Source organism: Oncorhynchus kisutch, linkage group LG12 (genome assembly GCF_002021735.2).
Source record: "Oncorhynchus kisutch isolate 150728-3 linkage group LG12, Okis_V2, whole genome shotgun sequence".
In the NCBI taxonomy this organism is placed as follows: domain Eukaryota; kingdom Metazoa; phylum Chordata; class Actinopteri; order Salmoniformes; family Salmonidae; genus Oncorhynchus; species Oncorhynchus kisutch.
This window is the reverse complement of record NC_034185.2, coordinates 16743912-16759757: the sequence shown is the minus strand read 5'-3', so window position 1 is coordinate 16759757 and position 15846 is coordinate 16743912. Positions and strand designations below refer to the sequence as shown.

At 43.9% G+C, this 15846-nt stretch overlaps 1 protein-coding gene across 5 annotated transcripts in view; it reads left to right on the top strand.

Moving 5' to 3' along the window:
* Positions 1 to 15846, top strand: part of LOC109900605 (AT-rich interactive domain-containing protein 1B) — a 92250-nt gene that overhangs the window by 15471 nt on the left and 60933 nt on the right. For 3 of the 5 annotated variants that reach the window (XM_031836987.1, XM_031836988.1, XM_031836990.1), the window contains exon 4: positions 10584 to 10694. The exons of the other annotated variants lie outside the window; for them this stretch is intronic. In XM_031836987.1, the coding sequence (XP_031692847.1) occupies positions 10584 to 10694 (111 nt within the window). The remainder of the gene's footprint in view (positions 1 to 10583; positions 10695 to 15846) is intronic. 5 annotated transcript variants of the gene reach the window in all.

Genomic DNA, 15846 nt, shown 5'->3' with positions numbered 1-15846 from the left:
TGACGGGTATGTTACTATGACGGGTATGTTACTATGACTGGTTGTGACTAGGACGGGTTGTTACTATGACTAGGACGGGTTGTTACTATGACGGGTTGTTACTATGACTAGGACGGGTTGTTACTATGACGGTATGTTACTATGACTAGGATGGGTTGTTACTATGACTAGGATGGGTTGTTACTATGACTAGGACGGGTTGTTACTATGACGGGTTGTTACTATGACTATGCCGGGTTGTTACTATGACTAGGGCGGGTTGTTACTATGACTAGGGCAGGTTGTTACTATGACGGGTATGCTACTATGACTAGGACGGGTATGTTACTATGACTAGGACTGGTTGTTACTATGACTAGGACTGGTTGTTACTATGACTAGGACGGGTTGTTACTATGACTAGGACGGGTTGTTACTATGACGGGTTGTTACTATGACGGGTTGTTACTATGACGGGTTGTTACTATGACTGGTTGTTACTATGACGGGTTGTTACTATGACTAGGGCGGGTTGTTACTATGACTAGGGCGCGTTGTTACTATGACTAGGACGGGTTGTTACTATGACTAGGACGGGTTATTACTATGACGGTATGTTACTATGACGGGTTGTTACTATGACTAGGACGGGTTGTTACTATGACGGGTTGTTACTATGACGGGTTGTTCCTATGACTAGGATGGGTTGTTACTATGACGGGTTGTTACTATGACTAGGACGGGTTGTTACTATGACGGTATGTTACTATGACGGGTTGTTACTATGACTATGACTGGTTGTTACTATGACTAGGACGGGTTGTTACTATGACGGGTTGTTACTATGACTATGACGGGTTGTTACTATGACGGGTTGTTACTATGACTATGACGGGTTGTTACTATGACTATGACGGGTTGTTACTATGACGGGTTGTTACTATGACTATGACGGGTTGTTACTATGATGGGTTGTTACTATGATGGGTTGTTACTATGACGGGTTGTTACTAGGACGGGTTGTTACTATGACTAGGACGGGTTGTTCCTATGACGGGTTGTTACTATGACTAGGACGGGTTGTTACTATGACGGTATGTTACTATGACTATGACTGGTTGTTACTATGACTATGACGGGTTGTTACTATGACTAGGACGGGTTGTTACTATGACTAGGACGGGTTGTTACTATGACTAGGATGGGTTGTTAGGATGACTGGAACTGGTTGTTACTATGACTAGGACGTGTTGTTACTATGACTATGACGGGTTGTTACTATGACGGGTTGTTACTATGACTAGGACGGGTTGTTACTATGACGGGTATGTTACTATGACTAGGGCGGGTTGTTACTATGACTAGGACGGGTTGTTACTATGACTAGGACGGGTTGTTACTATGACTAGGACGGGTTGTTACTATGACTAGGATGGGTTGTTACTATGACTAGGATGGGGTGTTTCTATGACTAGGATGGGTTGTTACTATGACGGGTTGTTACTATGACTAGGGCGGGTTGTTACTATGACTAGGACGGGTTGTTACTATGACGGGTTATTACGATGACTAGGACGGGTTGTTACGATGACTAGGACGGGTTGTTACGATGACTAGGACGGGTTGTTACTATGACGGGTTGTTACTATGACTAGGATGGGTATGTTACTATGACGGGTATGTTACTATGACTAGGACGGGTTGTTACTATGACTAGGACGGGTTGTTACTATGACGGGTATGTTACTATGACGGGTATGTTACTATGACGGGTTGTTACTATGACTAGGGCGGGTTGTTACTATGACTAGGGCGGGTTGTTACTATGACGGGTATGTTACTATGACGGGTATGTTACTATGACGGGTATGTTACTATGACGGGTTGTTACTATGACTAGGGCGGGTTGTTACTATGACGGGTATGTTACTATGACTAGGGCGGGTTGTTACTATGACTAGGATGGGTTGTTACTATGACTAGGGCGGGTTGTTACTATGACTAGGATGGGTTGTTACTATGACTAGGACGGGTTGTTACTATGACGGGTATGTTACTATGACGGGTATGTTACTATGACGGGTTGCTACTAGGACTATGACGGGTTGCTACTAGGACTATGACGGGTTGCTACTAGGACTATGACGGGTTGCTACTAGGACTGGGACAGGTTGCTACTAGGACGGGTTGCTACTAGGACGGGTTGCTACTAGGACGGGTTGCTACTAGGATTAGGACGGGTTGCTAATAGGACTAGGACGGGTTGCTACTAGGACTAGGACGGGTTGCTACTAGGACTAGGACGGGTTGCTAATAGGACTAGGACGGGCTGCTAATAGGACTAGGACGGGCTGCTAATAGGACTAGGACGGGCTGCTAATAGGACTAGGACGGGCTGCTAATAGGACTAGGACGGGCTGCTAATAGGACTAGGACGGGCTGCTAATAGGACTAGGACGGGCTGCTAATAGGACTAGGACGGGCTGCTAATAGGACTAGGACGGGCTGCTAATAGGACTAGGATGGCTTCTGGACAACAAAAGAAAATTGATATGAAACCAATAGAACAGGAGAGAAATTACATAGGGCTGGGCGATATATCTGATTTATTTCAAATGTATGTTTTTGCGCACTATTCCAAATGCCTATATCGTATAATCAAGTTTTTCTCAGAATCAAGTTTTTTGTATTTCTTAGTTTTTATGAGCGTTTGTTCTCATGTTGTTTTTTTGGTCTCGTTCACTCCTTCTGTGCTGGTCACCTTCCCATTTACACCAGAGATCTGTAATATAATAACGAGATGCTCATGTCTCTGCCTTAACAATGGGAGTTGTTGTCCCAAAGACGGGAAAGCAGGTTTCAAGCCTAAGTTACAAATAAGTGCATAGAAACGCACTGGGCTTATTTTGGACACATTTTGGCGAGAGTGTAAGCTCTCGCTTCGCCACTTTCTCCCAAGCCCCTCCCCCTACCACTCACAACAACAAAGATGAGAGATCACTTCTTCCTCTGACAAGTGGTTTCAAGACATTATTTTACTGTAATAGAGAAGTTAACCTTTCCAACCATACCCTGTTTCTACTCCTCAAATTTCGAGGAGAGCAGACACTACTACAATGGATGTACCAATGAACATTCATTCTTGAAAATGCTCAGTTCATTGTGTGCGCATTATGCCACCACGCATTGCTAGCAGCATTATAGTCAAATCAAGATTGTTATACTAGCTGTTTAGTCTGTTTTTTAAAAAGTTTGCAATAAGCATATAACTATTATCAAAGGAATCGGCAACTCATTCTGAGAAATAAGTCAGGCCACTTGATTTCAACGTGTGAACAAAGTGGACAGGCTAGCATGCAGTTCAACCCGGATGGACAGAAGGGTGTGTTCATAACAATTAAACTGTTTTGCCTTGTTAGCTGAATTCAGATCAGAAATGATACCTAGATCCAAGTTGGCTACACCTGAAATATAAATATTAGCTGGGTACTAACTAGTACGTGGGCTTGTGCTTGAGAGATTGAGACCGGTGTTAATTTTCTAGAATACCTGCTACATTATTAGTGAATGTGCATTATGCATGGTTCTGGTTACATTTGTAACAAAAAGGGCTTTTTTAAAGAAACAACTGAAAGCCTGATCAGTTTTTATTGGCCAAAAAATTATTTTATGGTTGTGGAAGGCATCTATTCAGCCTCGGTATGATTACACAAACTCTGAATTCATTATTGCTGACTGTTTTAAATGCAGTGGATTTGACCTTTTTAATTGTTCATCAATGCTTATTTAGAGACAACATAAAATTGAGATGTGTATATATTTTGAATTGCCCATAAGTCTGAAAAAATGTAAATGTGAGTTTTAGGCCCTATCGCTCAGCCCTAATAGTGGGGGTCCAATAGGGAAGTAAATGGAAATTGTCTGTACTTGCAGAAAGAGAGGAATCCAGGATAATTTAGCTTCTTTAAAAAAAGAGCTGTGGATTGTTTCAAATTGCAAGCTCATAGGCCTTAAGACCAATTTGGAAAGCCCGCCGTTTGGGCAGCGCGCGTGGCAATAGGCCTAGCTGATTGAGTTGTGGCTGTCAGTAAAACACATCTGAAATGTGTGTAGATAATGTGTCTTGAGAAGAAAGGGAGGGGTGTGGTAAAGATAGAAATGAGTCCAAGCTGTCTCTTGCCCATTCATTGTGTGAATTGTTTGCAATTTTGATTCATTCCTCATTACATATGTCATCAGTAGTAAATGTAATCCCCGTCATTTGGATCCATGAATTTATGTTAATGATTGTATTAATTAGTCAATTACAGTTCTCATTCTTGGAGTGGAAATGTTGTTTGCAGATTTCACAACCTGCTACACTTGTGAGAAAGTTTTGGTTAATTTCATAACCAAAAAACTGTCATTGTCTTTTGTTTGGAGTGTTCCATGTGAGCAATTAGCACTTATCTGATTTCTTTGTCCTGAAAAAGTTGAGGGAGTGCGCGTGCCTGAGAATGCATAGAAGTACCTGGCCTGCTCTGTGGAAATGTAGGAAAGTGTGTTGATAATATATTAAAACTGTACTTCCTCACTGTACGCTATTTGAAAAATCTTCCCAACAATCTCCCCCTCGATAACCACCAATCCTCTGGGAGAAAGAGCAATGGAAGTTACTGGCCTACTGCTGCATTGGCCTATAGGCTATGAGTTCCATGCACTCATTTCTTTAGCTGCCAATGGATCATGGTGTATCAATGCATATGGCAGAGGCTGGTGATGTTGCGTTAGTTGATTTTTAACACAAAAAAAAAAAAGATATGTTCCACGAAAATGCACATACGAAAATCATAACTACGCCTTCCCAACTTGAAAGTCACACGTTGCCTTTAAAGTCTTTTTAAAATAATTGCCTCCACGTTTCCATGGTGAGATTTTGTCTACAGGCTACTTTGAAGCAAGGTAAAACATGTCTCCATAATATAAGATAAAATATTCAGGTTTTAAACAATTTAGTTTGTTTTCAAAATGCACACTACCTCCAGCTCACATTGTAAAGTGGAGAGTGAGGCACTTGAATGGGAGAGTCAGCTTCAATTACCAGTTGAGGATTAAAAATAGTAGCTCTTTTTAATCGTGCACCAATACTGTTTTTAACACGCGATTGCATTTAGAATTGTTGCGCAATGAATGGGCTTCTAAAAGCAGGTTTTACTGAAGCAGCAACCAGGTGAGGAGCTGCAGGAGAAATCACGCTCAAAATAGGCTCTGTACGCTGTACACGTGTGATAAATCAGATACATGAGGACTAACAAGAATAAACACAGGCCAATTTAATTCCACTAAATGATGAAATCAACCCATAGACTGATAAGCATGACGGTCAAATGTATTTCCGTCAATGAATAAAAAGCATTATTTTGCAAAATGATTTTTTTGTCTGGGTCATTTTTTTGCAAAAAAACAGATTTCGACAGAAATATAGCTGAGACGCAAAGAAAGTTCAAGGAGAGGGGCTACAAGAATGATCAGATTAATATTGCCATTGAGAAAATTCAAAACAAAACGAGACATGACCTTTTTCAAGGTCAGTCTCGCAAAAAGACGCATTCTTGTGTTCTAACTACCCGCTATTCAAAGTGCTCTGAACCAAATTAAGGGAATTGTTCACAAACATTGGCACATCCTAAAATCCGATGATAGTCTCGGTAATGTGTTTTCGGACCTTCCCTTGGTCGTATTCTCACGGGGCAGAAATCTCAGAGACCAATTTGTACACTCTGATTTACCACCCCAAGATATTCCTGAACTACATCTATTTGCACCCCTACTGGATGGGAATGACAAATGTAATGGCTGTGCTCAATGCAATGGCACTTATAAATGTAGATCCTTCAAACACCCACAAACAGGGAAATCGATCCCAATCAAAGGTGTTATTACGTGCTCCACTAAGGCAGTTATTTATCTTATAACTTGTCCTTGTGGTAAAAATTATGTAGGTAAAACAAAGCACGAATTAAAAGTACGTACGTATCTCAGAGCATCGTAGCACCATTAGGTGTAAGAACTTTACTTACCCAGTTGCGGCCCACTTCTTGGAGGCAGGCCACTCGATTTCGTCTCTGCGTTATATTGGCATCGAACATGTCACCCTCCCTAGGAGAGGGGGTGACCCTGATAATTTATTGTTAAAACGAGAGGCTGCCTGGATCTTTAACTTAAAGACCCTTGTTCCCTTCGGTCTCAACGTAGACTTTGATCTGAAGCCATTCTTGTGATTATTGTGACTTTACCATTGTAATTGTTTGTAAGCTTGTGTAGTCAAATTAATCTATGATCGTATGCTCTCCATTTGTTTGTATGCTGTTCTTTGTATGACATTTTAATATTTGATAATTAAAAACGTTGATAATAACATTTTTGCATCTGAGCTCCTAGAGTGTGCGGCTCTCTTTTTATTTTCAAGTTTTCTACTCCGCTAGCCAGCACCTCTAGCCAGCACCTCTAGCCAGCACCTCTAGCCAGCACCTCGCCTAAATAGGTGTGCGTTTCTTTTTCTTTTAGATTTTTTTGCCGGTAACAGTTTTCAGCTTTTAATAATTTTTTTCCAGCCAAAAGCCATAAATTGCCAGCTAACGGAAATCGTGGATCACATATACAGTATCTCTCTTTGCCTGGTAAGACTTTCAGGGCTCTACGATTGGCCTTTTTGTTTTTACAAGGAGCACGTGTGCGCCTAACTTGAACGCTTTAGGAGCACCGGGTTGCGGTACAGTGAAGTAATCATTGATTGCAACAATTACCGTCTGGGTGATTTGTTTTCTAGGCATACTGGTGCTCCTAAAAAAAATGTCAGGTCGCACAGCGGGTAAAATGGGTGCACTGGGAAGAATTCCAAAATTAAAATCACTTTGCGCCGATTTGCTGGTGTTTTTACAGTCTTAGGTCCCCCCCCCCACACACACACTATTTTTGGGGTCCGAAAGCTAACTAAAGTCACCAGTGGGCCACTAATTGGGGATTCCTAACATAGGGAATAGGGTGTGATTTGGAATGCATGCTGTGGCTGACTGCAGCCCGGCAGCTTGGCTGTCATGCCTGGTCTCCGTGAAGAACGCTCTCCTGAAGGGAGCAGCCAGGGTCCAAGCCCTCCTCTGCATTTTACTGACGCTGTGAATGCAGCTCTCGGCTTAGATTGGAGGTCACGTTACGCTTGGCAGGAAGGATGAATTTGGCCTTAAAATCGGCTTTAAAGTAAAGAGTAGCTTTTCTCTCTCCGGATCCGTTTGACTGGATAAAGGCCTATAGTTAACAAGAATTGATGAACCTGGTCAGGCAGCCCTACCACTCTCATAGTCTGCGTCTCTATGGTAACAGCACACCCTTGCAGATCCCTGCAACTTGAGTGTTTTCTTCTGAAATGATTCACTAGAATTCATTGGTGATTAAGTGTCAGCACCTATAAAAAAAAAAAACTGAATAGCACTGAGACACGGGTTAGATGCAAATCTCTTTTAAAATAAGGAATGCAGCTTTTTGAGGGCACACAACAATCATGATAGGTGAAATAGACATGATTACATAATGAACTGGTTGCTTGCTGGCGACGGGTGTATTCTTGAGCACCCAGTGGACGGTTGCTTTGGGGAATAATAATAAAATGTACATTTTAACACATAGCTGTGCTATTGCTGATACAGTCTAATGTATTTCCTGTTGACCTCCATCACATAGAGCCTATCAGAGCTGATATGTTGCAACTCAAATGGCTCCCTATCCCCGACATTGGGCTCTAGTCAAAAGTAGTGCACTGTGTCCCATGATCAAAAGTAGTGCACTATATAGGGAATAGGGTGCCATTTGGGATTCACACATATTGTGATGCTTTGTTGCCACTGGATGCTTTGTTTAATTCGCTTACATCACGCATCCCTCGCCCCACCTCAAACACATTCCCTTACATCACGCATCCCTCGCCCCACCTCAAACACATTCCCTTACATCACGCATCCCTCGCCCCACCTCAAACGCATTCCCTTACATCACGCATCACGCATCCCTCTCCGTACCTCAAACGCATTCCATAACATCACGCATCCCTCGCCCCACCTCAAACGCATTCCCTTACATCACGCATCCCTCTCTGTACCTCAAACGCATTCCCTTACATCACGCATCCCTCGCCCCACCTCAAACGCATTCCCTTACATCACGCATCCCTCTCCGTACCTCAAACGCATTCCCTTACATCACACATCCCTCTCCGTACCTCAAACGCAGTCCCTTACATCACGCATCCCTCTCCGTACCTCAAACGCATTCCCTTACATCACGCATCCCTCTCCGTACCTCAAACGCAGTCCCTTACATCACGCATCCCTCTCCGTACCTCAAACGCATTCCCTTGGAACATATTTTATTACTGTGTAGCCAAGCATTTCACAAGCAAAGGAAGTCTTTAATGTGTAAGCTATTTGTAATATTGCTGTTTGTCAGCCTGCCTGGCTGAGAGCTTGTACAACACTATGCCTACATTACACTGTGTGAACGTCCTTAATGATCTGGAAGAGGTATTGAAGAATGGAAAAACAGACCCGCTGAATTTCATTGGAAATGTTTTATTATTCAGGATTTTGTTCTATAACGCATACAAACCCCAACTCCAATATATCATCCGTCATATGATGCATCAGCAGATGAAACCCATGTTCATCCCAATGTATGCACAACTCAAGTAGAGTTGAGTGGGGGTGGAGTTGGCCTCTGGCTGGCTGCATACTTTCACTATGATTCGTTTCCTGTGCGTGGCCCTCCCAGACACACACACAGAGTATATGCCCCACTCCTCTCCTCTGGCCCTCCCAGACACACACACAGAGTACATGCCCCACTCCTCTCCTCTGGCCCTCCCTGCCTGTTGAGGGAAGTGGTCTTTATTGTGCCAGAGCAGCTGTTCCATACAACCGGCATGTGAGCGAGTACGACAGAGCACTGATGGCATCCTCGGAGTGTAAACATTGGCCTGTGTCTGACCTGGCTGTGACCCAGCTATCACTGCACTCCACTTGAGGAAACCTGGCCAGCCCTGCTCAGTCTGTAAATATCTCACCAGGCTACCGGCTTAATGGGACTAGTCTGTGTTTTTCTCATTGCCTCATTTCAAACAGACTGATTCTCAGTGATCTGACTGGCTTCCTCCTGAGTATTTGCTCACCTCAGGAAATGGTAGGCTCTCGTTTTGAGGAAATCCTACAAAATAAATGAACCACAGAAGATTTCATGTCTGCTGAGTCACTGGGCTGCAGGCCAGTTTATACTAATCAGTATGATTTATTTTATTGAACCTTTATTTAACTAGGCAAGTCAGTTAAGAACAAATTCTTATTCACAATGATGGCCTACCAAAAGGACTCCTGCGGGGATGGGGGCCTGGGATTCAAATAAAAAATATAGGACAAAACACACATTACGACGAGAGAGAACACTACATAAAGAGAGACCTAGGACAACAACATAGCAAGGCAGCAACACAACATGGTAGCAATACAACATGGTAGCAGCACAAAACATGGTACAAACATTATTGGGCAAAAAGGTCAAGGTAGAGACAACAATACATCCCACACAGCAGCCACAACTGTCAGTAAGTGTCCATGATTTGAGTCTTTGAATGAAGAGATGGAGATAACACCGTCCAGTTTTAGTGTTTGTTGCAGCTCGTTCCAGTCGCTAGCTGCAGCGAACTGAAAAGAGGAGCGACCCAGGGATGTGTGTGCTTTGGGGATCTTTAACAGAATGTGACTGGCAGAATGGGTGTTGTATGTTGAGGATGAGGGCTGCAGTAGATATCTCAGACAGGGAGGAGTGAGGCCTAAGAGAGTTTTGCGGCAGGTTTACAGAGATGACCAGTTTACAGAGGAGTATAAAGTGCAGTGATGTGTCCTATAAGGAGCATTGGTGGCAAATCTGATGGTCGAACGGTAAAGAACCTCGAGAGCACCCTGACCTGCTGATCTATAAATGACATGGGTAGGATGGTCATCTGAATCAGGGTTAGTTTGGCAGCAGGGGTGAAAGAGGAGCGATTTACGATAGAGGAAACCAGGTCTAGATTAAACTTTAGCCTGCAGCTTTGGTATGTGCTGAGAGAAGGACAGTGTACCGTAAACAAAACAGTACAAATCATCCATTCTCCACTCCATGTTTGAGCTCTTCGGATTAAAGGCAGTTGTTTGTTGGCAGAGGGGGGGGGGGGGGGGGGGGGGGCGTTCTGTCAGCAGAAATGGATTAGTAAATTTCTGTTTCACTTCTCCTTCAAACTGCATCTCTCTCGCTCACTCTCTCCTGTCCTCTCGCTCGCTCTCTCCTGTCCTCTCGCTCGCTCTCTCCTGTCCTCTCGCTCGCTCTCTCCTGTCCTCTCGCTCGCTCTCTCCTGTCCTCTCGCTCGCGCTCGCTCTGCCCGTCCTCTCGCTCTCGCTCTGCCCGCCCTCTCTCGCTCTGCCCGTCCTCTCTCCTGCGCTCGCTCTCTCCTGTCCCCCCTCTCTCGCCCTCGCTCTCTCCTGTCCCCCCCTCTCTCGCTCTGTGTGTGTGTGTGTGTGTTCTGTCCTTCTCTGTCTGTATAGGAGGTGTCACAAGAGGGCTATGTCAATAGGGCCCAATCTGCTATGACCCCTGGGAAGCCCAACCATGAGGAGATGGGCCTCAGCCAGCAGGACAGACCCTCCAGTCTACCTGTAAGTCCACTTCAGTTTCTGAAAAACACCAGCAAGCACTGCACCACAAAATGTGCTGTAAGGCTACTTCACAACCACTGGAAACGCATACTGAACAGCACTCGAAATGCACGGCAAAATGTACTGAGGGAACTGCAACACACACACATCCAGGGTTTTAGTTTACTTAATTGGAGCCATGTCCTTAACACTTGTCAGGGCTGACATGACCTTTTGGGTCCTTGCCACTACTTTAACAAGACCACATGGCTTTAACTGGGACCATGGTGGGACTCAGACCCAGCACCATATTACCTGTAAAGTGCACTACTTTTGAAGGTTCCATCTGGTCAGAAGTAGTGCACTATGGAATATATGGAGCCATTTTGGGAGTCAGATCTTAACTATACTTCTCTTCAGATGACACCAAGGGATTGGTTTTCCATACACAGATTAAGCTTAGTCCTGCACTATGTAGGGTGCCATTAGGGACTTGTCTGTAGTCGCTCTGGGCCAGTCTCCCACTAACACTGAGGGCTGGTTCTCCATGGCTGTTGAGCTGACTTTGCCCACACAAACCTTAGTTAGGCTGCTGTCTTATTGAGGAGGGTTGGAGAGAGCGAGGGTGCTGAAGGGCTCTCTTCAACCTTACTCCTCCTCATTCCCTACTGCAGTCTCCTCTGTTCGGCCGTGTCTAAGTGCTCAACTGAGTCAGTCAGGGTGGGCCCACAGCTCTCTGTCAGTCTGAGCTCTTCCTCGTTGCTCCCATCCACTTATTTTTTCCTTCTGTTTGACTGTCCATTTCATAGTTACTGATACAGCATCGTTTTGGCTGTGGATGGATGTGGACATTAGAGGTGGAACGATTATGATTTTTCAACGCCGATACCGATTATTGGAGGACAAAAAAAAGCAGATACCGATTTAATCGGCCGATTTAATAAAAAAAATGTATTTGTAATGATGACAATTACAACCATACTGAATGAACACTTATTTTAACTTAATACATCAACCAAATCAATTTAGCCTCAACTAAATAATGAAACATTTTCAATTTGGTTTAAATAATGCAAAAACAAAGTGTTGGAGAACAAAGTAAAAGTGCAATATGTGCCATGTAAGAAAGCTAACGTTTAATTAAGTTCCTTGCTCAGAACATGAGAACATATGAAAGCTGGGGTTCCTTTTAACATGAGTCTTCAATATTCCCAGGTAAGAAGTTTTAGGTTGTAGTTATTATAGGAATTATAGGACTATTTCTCTCTATACCATTTGTATTTCATATACCTTTGACTATTGGATGTTCTTATAGGCACTTTAGTATTGCCAGTGTAACAGTATAGCTTCCGTCCCTCTCCTCGCCCCTACCTGGGCTCGAACCAGGAACACATCGACAACAGCCATCCTCGAAGCAGCGTTACCCATGCAGAGCAAGGGGAACAACTACTCCAAGTCTCAGAGTGAGTGACGTTTGAAACGCTATTAGCGCGCACCTCGCTAACTAGCTAGCCATTTCACACCGGTTACACCAGCCAAATCTCGGGAGTTGATAGGCTTGAATTCATAAACAGCAGAGCTGTTGGCAAAATGCACAAAAGTGCTGTTTGAATGAATGCTTATGGGCCTGCTGGTGCCCACCACCGCTCAATCAGACTGCTCTATCAAATCATAGACTTAATTATAACATAACACACAGAAATATGAGCCTTAGGTCATTAATATGGTAGAATCCGGAAACTATCATCTCGAAAACAAAACATTTTATTCTTTCAGTGAAATACGGAACCGTTCCGTATTTTATCTAACGGGTGGCATTCATCAGTCTAAGTATTCCTTCCTTTCTGATACATTGCTCAACCTTTAATGTTATGTCATAATGTTATGTCATAATTACGTAAATTAGTTCGCAATGAGCCAGGCGGCCCAAACTGTTGCATATACCCTGACTCTGCGTGCAATGAACGCAAGAGAAGTGACACAATTTCACCTGGTTAACATTGCCTGCTAACCTGGATTTCTTTTAGCTAAATAAGCAGGTTTAAAAAATATTTACTTCTGTGTATTGATTTTAAGAAAGGCATTGATGTTTATGGTTAGGTACACGTTGGAGCAACGACAGTCCTTTTTCACGAATGCGCACAGCACCGATTTATATGCAACGCAGGACACGCTAGATAAACTAGTAATATCATCAACCATGTGTAGTTATAACTAGTGATTATGATTGATTACGTTTAATGCTAGCTAGCAACTTACCTTGGCTTCTTACTGCATTCGCGTAACAGGCGGGCTCCTCGTGAGGCAGGTGGTTAGAGCGTTGGACTAGTTAACCGTAAGGTTGCAAGATTGAATCCCTGAGTTGACAAGGTAAAAATCTGTCGTTCTGCCCCTGAACAAGGCAGTTAACCCACTGTTCCTAGGCCATCATTTGAAATAAGAATGTGTTCTTAACTGACTTGCATTGTTAAATAAAGATAAAATTAAGGTGTAAAAAATGACTGGTTTCCGGTTGTTATGAAAACTTGAAATCATCCCTAATTAATCGGCCATTCAGATTCATCGGTCGACCTCTAGTGGACATGGCTGTGTTTTGGTGGTTCTCTTGCACCACTAAGCATGGCTAGAATAGATTTTCCCTCCCTTTCCTCTCTCATGCTCCTGAGAGGGAGAAATCATTATGGAAGTCGACTTAAGAGTAATTGCCGGATATTATTTAGGCCAAGCGTGGCAGCCGAGAGATGTACGCACAGAATTTCAATGCTGGATTCGATTTCAAAGGGTAATTTGAATTGATCCTGTTTTGGTCTGGTGATTCTCTGGGGCAACATTCAGGCAGGGTTTAAAGATGCCATTGTTCGATGTGCTATAGATAGACAGCATGGGATTCAATCTGTGATGATGGCATATTGCCAGCCAGCTGTTTAAAAATAATCAGTTAATTATGCATTTGTCTCACATTGGAGTTCTCTCTTGTCCCTGGTGATGGTGTAAGTCATGCACTCTGTGCCTGATAAACGTGCGTGCGTGTGTGTGTGTGTGTGTGTGGAAAGCTAGTGGGTTAGTTGTTGACTTGTAGACATGCTGTGTGGTCTGCAGCTTTGGAAGGATGTATGTCATGTAGTGTGTGCAGGCAGAGACTCCTTCTATTTACAGTGTAAGTTACTGACTGTGTCATCAAGAAACAATGGCATAGGGAACCCCGCAAAGGAATGTAATATATATTGTTTTTAGTGATGCACCAATATGACATTTTTGGCCGATATCTGATATTTTCCTTGCCCAAAAAACCTGATACCAATATTTAACATTTTAGCTGCCTTTTTAAGCATTCTAGTACAGTTAAATAGTTAACACACACATGGACACAGCAGTCTAAGGCACTGCATCTCAGTGAAAGAGGTGTCACTACAGTCCCTGGTTCGAATCCAGACTGTATCACATCCAGCCGTGGTTGGGAGTCCCATAGGGCGGCGCGCAATTGACCCAGCGTCGTCCGGGTTTGGCCGGGGAAGGCCGTCATTTTAAATAAGAATTTGTTCTTAACTGACTTGCCTAGTTAAATACACACACCACATTGACAAAAAGGTTATTTTGTTGGAATTTACGATTGTCCCCATTACCAGTAAAACATCAAAACATATTTATTTCACTTACTTGCTGTGCTGTTTCGATGTTCATTTGTTCAGTCTTTTCATTCTCAACCAGAATTTCATCGTACGTGTCAAGCAGTGAAGTTTCAGCTCTGTCTGTCAGTGGCCTCTCTTCCTCGGTGTGCACTGTTACTGTGTCCGTTTCCATCTTGTCCCGCTGTGTCTGTAACATTTCACGTAAACCCTGTTTCTTGTCTGCATCGAAGTAGTGGTCCTTGTACATAGCATCAAGCATGGTGGCGACACAGTAGAGAATGCCGCCAAATTGCTTGTTCACAGCCTGTGTGGGCAGTTTTGTTAAGGGCAACGGTTTCATTCGCCGATGTGGGCCAGTAAAAACATCCACCTCGTCGGGAAAGGGGGCAGCGTTGCACACTAGCTGCTAGCTGACTGGTTAGCATAGCATTGGCGAAGTCAGAATGGGCATGTGCTCTCCACTGTCATGTGACTGAATCGGTGGTGTTAGAATTAGGAATTCGAATACGAATACTACACTGAACAAAAATATAAACTTTATAGTGTTTGTCCCATGTTTCATGAGCTGAAATGTTCCATACGCACATAAAGCTCACCTCAAATTTTGTGCACATTTGTTTACATCCCTGTCAGTTTTGTTGAACAGGCATTTTTTTATCCCCAATTTCGTGGTATCCAATTGTTTTTAGTAGCTACTATCTCGTCTCATCGCTACAACTCCCGTAAGGGCTCGGGAGAGACGAAGGTTGAAAGTCAGGTGTCCTCCGATGCACAACTCAACCAAGCCACACTGCTTCTTAACACAGCGCGCATCCAACCCGGAAGCCAGCCAATGTGCCGGAGGAAACGCACTGCGCCCGGCCCGCCACAGGAGTCACTGGTGCGCGATGAGACCAGGACATCCCTACCGGCCAATCCCTCCCTAACCCGGATGACGTTAGGCCGATTGTGCGTCGCCCCACGGACCTCCCGGTCGCGGCCGGTTATGACAGAGCCTGGGCGCAAACTCAGCGTCTCTGGTGGCACAGCTGGCGCTGCAGTACAGCGCCCTTAACCACTGCGCCACCCGGGAGGCCCCTGAACAGGCATTTCAATGCCATGACAGGGTATCACATTTGCTGCAGGTGCAGTTGAGCTTATTTCTCGAGTCAGTTGCTCGAATGGAGCTAACTAGTATATTCAGGTTTCAAACATGTTCTCAAATCCCATTGATATGACAACCAGCACATTCATGAGCATGAAATATGACTTTCCTCAGTACGAAATCCTAGACGACCCACGGTGCTGTTAGACTCCGCTTGCTCATGGGGCTGATATCGCTGGTCCAAATAGCAGTGACGTTATTACTGTTTAACTCCATTATGACAACATCTGAAAAATAGTACCGGGGGGGAAAAAAGTGTGCTGGTGCTCGACTAGTCACCGAAAGTCAACAACTCTCACGACAGAGAACGGTTGATTGTCAAGGGCAATGAATTCCATTATCTTGGCTTTAATGGATTTCACCTTTTGAGTTGTCTTGCTGAAATGTTCTTACTCTTTCA